Source organism: Fragaria vesca, linkage group LG3, assembly GCF_000184155.1.
Source record: "Fragaria vesca subsp. vesca linkage group LG3, FraVesHawaii_1.0, whole genome shotgun sequence".
In the NCBI taxonomy this organism is placed as follows: domain Eukaryota; kingdom Viridiplantae; phylum Streptophyta; class Magnoliopsida; order Rosales; family Rosaceae; genus Fragaria; species Fragaria vesca.
In genome coordinates this window covers 17,465,672-17,473,039 of record NC_020493.1, presented here as the reverse complement: position 1 = coordinate 17,473,039, position 7,368 = coordinate 17,465,672, and the positions used below count along the sequence as shown (strand labels likewise).

Genomic DNA, 7,368 nt, shown 5'->3' with positions numbered 1-7,368 from the left:
ATCCAAGTTCAGTGGGAGATTGTTATATTAGCTTATTAATCCTACTGAATATGGAACTAGGCTTATATACTTTGTATATCAGCAAGTAAACTTTTAAACTTGATATTGAATTACTAATGTAATGTTTTACACATTTGAATTAATCGATTCAGTTAATGTAAGATAAACATCTGTTTTGAATTCAAAATTCAAAGTAATATCATTAATACAAGATTGGATTAGGACAAGAAACAGTTAGACAGTTCCTTGATGGAAGGAACTGCCAAGTAACTGTAAATGACAGTTGCAATCTGCTGTCTATATAAAGCAATCTTAGGTCCCTACTAGAGCACTGTTACATTCTCATTCATTTTGTCCCATCAAGCAAATAGAGAATATCAAGAAGTGAATCTAGGAGAAGACTGAGATGGAAACAAACATGAACCAACCAAGTTAGTATTTCTGTCACTTGTACATTTGATCTAAAATCTGTCATAGAATCTCAAGTTTATGTTTAACTGCATTATTGAAATTTAACATAAACAAGGTGCAGAGGTGGAGAGCAGCATTGAGAAAAGTGGCTAATCTCTCCGGATGGAATTCGATCAATTATCTGTAAGTATGCATGCTTTAACAAACTGCACCTTTGTTACCTCTGAAGCTTTAATTTCGAGGCTACACACACACACATCCATGTGTATTATTAGCTTGATTGTTCTTTATTTTCTTTTGTTAGATCTGAAAGAGATGTTATCAGAGCCATTGTCAAATGTGTGTGGAGTAAAGTGCGTCCTCTGATTACATTGTCAAATTCCAAAGACAAGTTAGTTGGGATTGATTATGGACTTATTGAAATGAGTGGATTTTTAGCTCTTGAGGTGAATGATGTTCGATTTATAGGGATATGGGGCATGGGTGGAGTGGGTAAAACAACTCTTGCTAAGCTAGTGTTTCAAAGGCTTTCTCATCATTTTGAAGTCACCAAGTTTCTTTTCAATGTTGGAGAGGTTTCTGCAAAACATAGCACTCTAGTTGATCTCCAAAAGCAGCTTGTTTCCCCAATCTTGAAGGAAAAGACACAAGTCTGGGATGAACAACAAGGGACTGTTTACATAAGGAAATGCTTGTTCAATAAAAAGGTTCTTCTTATCATTGATAATGTTGATCACTATAACCAACTAGAAATATTGGTCGGAAATAAATCTTGGTTTGGTGATGGAAGCAGAATTATTGTCACAACTAGAGATGAACGTCTGCTTATCGAGCATGATATAGAGTTATCATTTAAGGTTGAAGGATTAAATGACCACAGAGCTCTTGAGCTCTTCAGTCAGAATGCCTTCAAGAAAGATCAGCCTAAAGATGAGTTCTTACAATTGTCCAAGTGTTTTGTAGATTATGCCAGAGGGCTACCATTAGCTCTTAAAATTCTGGGGCGTTCTTTGTATAAGAGAGATCTGAATGCATGGAATAGTGCATTGGATAAGCTAAAGACAATTCCTATTCCAACTATATTTGATTCACTCAAACTAAGTTATGATGTGCTAGATGATATGCAGAAGAGCATTTTTCTGGATGTTGCGCATTTCTACAAAGGGATAGAAAAGGGGCAAGCAATTGGTATATTGGAAAGCTGTGGTCTTTGTGGTTGTATTGGTATAGATGTTTTGATAGAGAAATCTCTAATAATCATTGAGGGATTCGACATTGTTGGTATGCATGATTTAGTACATGAAATGGCGAGGGAAATTGTTCGTCAAGAGTGTAGAGAAGATCCTGGTCGACGTAGTCGTTTGTGCAATCAAAATGATGTCTTTGGTGTATTCAAGAGTAATACTGTAAGTAAATAATATATGTCCAGATTTTTGGTATACATTTTGTCTTAGACTTGGCTGCTTGACCATGTAATTAACTTTTTCTTTATGTGAACTAATATCAGGGAACAAAAGCAATAAGAGGCATCCGGTTATGCTTACCTAGATTAGAAGAGGCAGACATGAACTGGAATTGCGAAGGCTTCTCTAAGATGTCCGAATTGATGTTTCTTGAATTTGATAATCTCAGGATTAAATCTGCTCCCCAATTCCTTCCTAGTTCATTAAGAACTTTGAAATGGAGTTGGTATCCTTCCAGATTTCTTCCAGCTAGTTACCGACCAGACTTACTTGTTGAGCTTAAGATGGAAGATAGCAAAATTGTCAAGCTTTGGGATGGGAAACAGGTAACATGCATTTTATTGATATTTTGAATAGTTTCTGTTATATATTTCATAAAATTTGAAGGTTTTAAGAATTACTTCTACCATGTTTTTTTACAGGACTTGCCTAACTTGAAACGTATGAATCTTTGGGGCTCCAACAACTTAACCAAGACTCCAGATTTCACAGGTATTCCGAATCTTGAGATCTTGGGACTTGGACGTTGTGCGAGTTTAGTTGAGATTCATCCATCCATTACAGTTCACAAAAAGCTTAAGTTGTTGAACCTCTTAGGCTGTGAAAACATTAAGAGCTTTCCAACTGAGATAGAAATGGAGTCTCTCGAGGACTTTTACTTTGGTGATTGCTCAAAAGTAAGCGTTCCAGATTTTGCAAGAGGGATGAAAATTTTTTTAAGTCTTGACTTAGATGGGACTGTGTTTGAGAAAAGAACTTCATCATTGAAAATCGGCTTTTGGAATTTATTCGCAAAAAGGAGTTTGGAGCCTCTGGGATCGCTTTGTCCTTCTCTAAGGGAGTTGCAGTTTTTGACAACGTTGAGTCTCAATGAGTGTAAACTTTATGAAGGTGCACTACCTGATGATATTGGCTATTGCATGCCATACCTTGAAGTCTTGTACCTTACTGGAAATAATTTTGTTACTCTCCCTGCAAGCATAAAATGCCTGTCTGAGCTTCACTTGATTGATTTGAATAGGTGCAAAAGGCTTCAACAATTGCCGGATCTTCCACCAAGTGCAAGATTAGAAGTCCGGGTTGATGATTGTGCTTCCTTGAAGAAGTTGTCAAAACAAACAAAACTGTGCGGACTCACCGGTTGGGACTACTGTTTTTATTTAACATCAGTCAATAGCTTTGGATTGGTTGATGATGAAGGATGGAATAATGGAATATTTTCGATGCTAAAGCAATTTGCTGCTCAGTTACCCTCACTACCGAGAATGTCTCCAAACTTTGACATATTCTCGATCATAAGTCCTGGAAGCAAAATCTCAGCCTGGTTAAATATTCAAAGTGAGGGAGATACATTGACCGTGGAGCTACCTTCGCATCGAGAATCTTGCAGACCAAAGTGGATGGGAATTGTATTGTGTGTTGTTTTTGCAAATCATAAACCTGCAGCCGATCTGGAGGTTGATGTTGTGATTCGATGTTTTTCACAAGTGACTTCTCGTCCCTTCCGGGCCAAAATGGCAAGCCATGTTATGGGAGATCACATTTGGATGTTTTATCTGCCTGTTGAACAAATGCTGGATACCGGAACAAATCTCATCAACTTCTTGTTTAAAGCATATTATTCAACGTGGAGTATGGGGCGCATACCGAAAATTCCATGCTCGAATAGTGTCAAGAGGTGTGCAGCCCGTTTGGTCTGCGAGGAAGACTTGAAAGAGCTCGACAATGACACAAGGAGCACCTTTAAGCGCAGTCGTGAATATAGTGACAATGAGGAGGCGGAAGAACTTCCAAGTGGAAGTGGAAGGGGTGACCCTAACAAAGAATCGATCTTCAAAAGACTCAAGGCATGAATGATAAGTATACTTGAAAATCCAATGAGATGATCCTCTTCTCAAACAGTTATATTAGTAAGTCTCAATTCCTCACCTCCAGCAGCACCTAAAATACATATCTTTCATTCTTTCCTCATATATAGTGCGTATACTATTGTTGTAGTCTTGCATGTGTACTGGTTCTGCTAGCTTGTTTTGGAATTAACATTCTTAAACATGGTTGTGACACGGAGAGTTAAACCTCTTGTTGCATGAAAGAGCATTGGTTGTGGATTCACCTTACATTCTTATATGAAACAATTGGTAGGTCAATTGGTGTTTGAGCATCCTGTTAGTAAGTTTGAGATTGCCTTATTGTACTACGCACTTCTTATAGTGATAGGTTATTACTGCATGTTTTCTTATATAGTGCTTTTTTGTATGTTGTACGAAAAGGCCGAATGATCGAAATGGGGTAGAAGCACCAAGAAATCTTGTACAATTGCAGCCTCCTCATATTCAAGTTCCCAATTCCGACCAAGCTGCTATAAGTGTGCACAAAAACAAAGCGGCTGGAGCCTGGAGAGGCATGCAGTATTGGCGCATACAACAGAAAGCTGCAGTTTCGATTCCAATTCCAAGAGTGCGCAATTTGCTTTAAGCAGTTCATTTGTTCCCGAGTGTAAGCATACGTTTTATCAAGAATGCATGTATTGATCAAAAGTTAACAAAGGCATGCTGCAACTATCCCCTTGGTCATGCGCAGATCGACGTCTAGTTGAAAAGTTTAGATGAAGAAGTACTTTCATGAAAGTATGACCGTGTTCTTGAACTGTGCTAAGAACACTTTTAAACGAGAAAATACTTTATAAACATTTTCCGTGTGTTTAGAAAAATGTATGAATACATTTTTTTGTTAATTTTCTTTTATGAATTTAAGTGTGTGTAGCAATCTCAAACAAATCAACAGATACCCTGACCAAGACAAGCTACCCATGTCAACAGAAGTGCCTAATCCTAAAACTAACTGGAAGTCAACATAATCAGCAGGGTACACACAGACATAGTCATCAAACTTGTTATTCATAAATCATATATATGTAGAAAAAAAAAATGAAAAAAAAAAAGCACCTTAAATAACATCTAAATTGGTCCAAACCCTAGTCAAATTACTAGCTATGAGAGCTCCAAATCTCATACCCCAGCACCCAAAAATGGCCACAGTCGCCATCCCTAGAATTAGTCCCACCCTACAAATAATCAAATATAGTAAAACCCCTAAAGAATACAAATACCTTATTTATCTCTATTTTCCCTAAATATTAAACATTACCCCACAACCGACCATTAGTGAGAACAGAGCCACTTTGCTACATCTCATCCTCGTTGAGCTTCCCGCCACCGACTTCGCAGGGGAACTTCCCGGGGACTTTTCCTCCTTCTCCGCCACTTTGGTAGGGTACGTGCACGTCTTGTAACCTGCCACGTGCCACCCAATCAGCTTTTACTTTCTTTATTATTATTTACTTTTTATTTCATAAAATATAGAACTTACTGGGATCAGTAGAGGTGACGACTCCGGTGCCGTTGAAATCGCAGTTGATATTCTGTGGGCCATGCTCCTGGTAATAAGCGTTCATGACGTAAGCCGCGTGCGACTTCACTGAATTGGGCTCAAAGCACGGCCCACCTTGCTTTATGGGCTTGCAGTCCACTCCACTGCTGCATACGTAGTCTATGTTCTTCTGCAGCGCCGCGTCGGAAACGTTCGACTTCGGCACGCACCAGCTCTTCCCCGCCGCTGCCGGTGATTGCGCCACCACATCAGGCGCGGGACCCATTGCTTCTGGGCCTGCTGCTGGGCCTGATGCCGGACTCAGTGCCGGGCCGGATGTGGGCCCCTCTGCCTAATTAGATCAAATACGAAACGAACAGTCATTACACACAAAACGACAACGACGCGTAAAAGCTTTGTCGTAAGCAGAACCGCCCACTTTGTTTTTGAATAAAGCTGGGAGGCAGTGTGTCAGAGACAGAGCACAAACTTGGAATATGGAGGCTTCCAAGCGTCGTGATCTAGCCACGTGTCGTGCATTAAACGGACACAACATGAAGTACAGATAAGTAGAAGTAAAGTCAGACAGGTAATTAAACGGGTCATTATTACGGAAATTACGAATTTACCTGCCCGTTACGTAATAGCCCCACGTCGTAAACCGGGTCGAGGTCGGGTTTGAACAGCCCGTAATTCTGCTCCGACAACGTAGGCTTCAGGTTCTCATTGAACAGCGCGAAGATGTAAGTCTCGAAAGTCCTGTTCGGCATCAACGGCGTGCCCTTCCCGGAGCTGACGTGGCGTATGAGGTTCCCGTTGTACGCCTCGGCGTTTTCCACGCTCACACCGAGTTGGTTCGGGTCACCGGCAGAGGGCCAACCCGTTTCGGCGACTACTAGATCCACGTCTTCGTACCCGACCTTCTTCATGGCCGAGAACACCGCGTCCATCTGGGCGTCGAACATGTTGGTGTAGTTAACGCCGGTGGCAGGGTCGAAAACGCCGGCGTTTGGCCTGAAAGTGGCGTAGTTTAAAGTGTCGGGTGAGAGCCCGAAAAACGGGTAGGGGTTGACGAGGAACGGCGATTTGGTCTGGCGATGATACTCCAAAATCGGCTGGAAAATGACCTTGTCGTAGCCGCTGCGGAACTGTCCGAGGCTCGGTGGGCCTGTGTTGGGTGCGAGAATGCCGAGGGAGTGCGGTGTCGAGACCTGAATGGAGGTGACATTGGCCAGGTTGAGAGCCGAGTGGAGCGCCTTCATAGCCGGGAGGAGATGCGCGATGAGGTCCTTGTCCGACGTGGCGAGGATTTCGTTTCCCACGGCGATTCGGTTGATGTTGGTGCGCGGGTAGAAGGGGAGGATGTTGTCGGCGACCCAGGACTGGGCGGCTGGGAGCTTAGCGAGCGGGGGGACGTTGCCGTTGCCGACGGTGACGGTGACAGCGATGCCGGTGTTGGCGAAGGCACGGAGGACGGCGGGGTCGGTGTTGAAGATCTTGACGCGGTCGATGGTGGTCTTGGTCTTGAGGAAGGTGGCGACTTGGGAAGGAGGGGGGAGGTTGTTGGCTACTGTGCCGTAGTTGACGCCGATGGCGGAGGTGAGGATGACGTGGAAGGCGGAGAGGAGGAAGCAGAGGAGGAGGAGCTTGTTGGGGTCCATGGCTCTTTGAGAAAGAGGAAAAGTAAAGAAGAGTGGTAGTGTGGTACTACTGGTAACCTGGGAAGCGAGCATATGTTGTTTTCGAAATGAAAGGTTTTGTGTGTGTGATCTGGAAGGGGGTAGTGGGACCCGCCTAGTTCGGCTTGATTGGGAGTTTACGTGTTGCTTTTGGTCGTTTTTGTTGACGGAAGTAGGTAGGACGTGGCGAAGTGGGTCGTGTTTGCGTGTTGCCGTGTTCTGTTTGATTCGTCGCTTTCGGTTTATGTTATCGTTTTTTTGACGAAAAGCGTTACTTTCATATTGTGGAAATGATGTGTGTAAAGAGGGGTTAAAGCTTTGTATAACGGATAGAAGGGTTCTGGCCTCCATAGCCGACTTCTTTGTATGTTCAAATTTTGGTAAATTTTGTTGTTCGAAAAGGGAAAGTGTAAAGGTCAAATGAATGCTTTAGTAATTTGAGTTTG

The 7,368-nt window shown here is 42.3% G+C and overlaps 2 protein-coding genes across 2 annotated transcripts in view; one reads left to right on the top strand and one right to left on the bottom strand.

Moving 5' to 3' along the window:
• LOC101311846 (TMV resistance protein N-like) overlaps positions 1-3,727 on the top strand; it is a 6,755-nt gene extending 3,028 nt beyond the window's left edge. The window contains exons 2-4 of the mRNA XM_004295863.1: positions 716-1,817; positions 1,919-2,200; positions 2,297-3,727. Of these exons, the coding sequence (XP_004295911.1) occupies positions 716-1,817; positions 1,919-2,200; positions 2,297-3,727 (2,815 nt within the window). The remainder of the gene's footprint in view (positions 1-715; positions 1,818-1,918; positions 2,201-2,296) is intronic.
• A 1,029-nt stretch (positions 3,728-4,756) lies between these two features.
• On the bottom strand, positions 4,757-6,904 carry LOC101311557 (glucan endo-1,3-beta-glucosidase-like). Its single transcript, XM_004295862.1, has 3 exons — positions 5,873-6,904; positions 5,244-5,595; positions 4,757-5,167 (listed from the first exon to the last, which is right to left on the bottom strand). The coding sequence occupies exons 1-3, from the start codon at positions 6,902-6,904 to the stop codon at positions 5,004-5,006; spliced, it is 1,548 nt and encodes a 515-aa protein (XP_004295910.1). The 3' UTR covers positions 4,757-5,003.
• Positions 6,905-7,368: the final 464 nt, after the last annotated feature.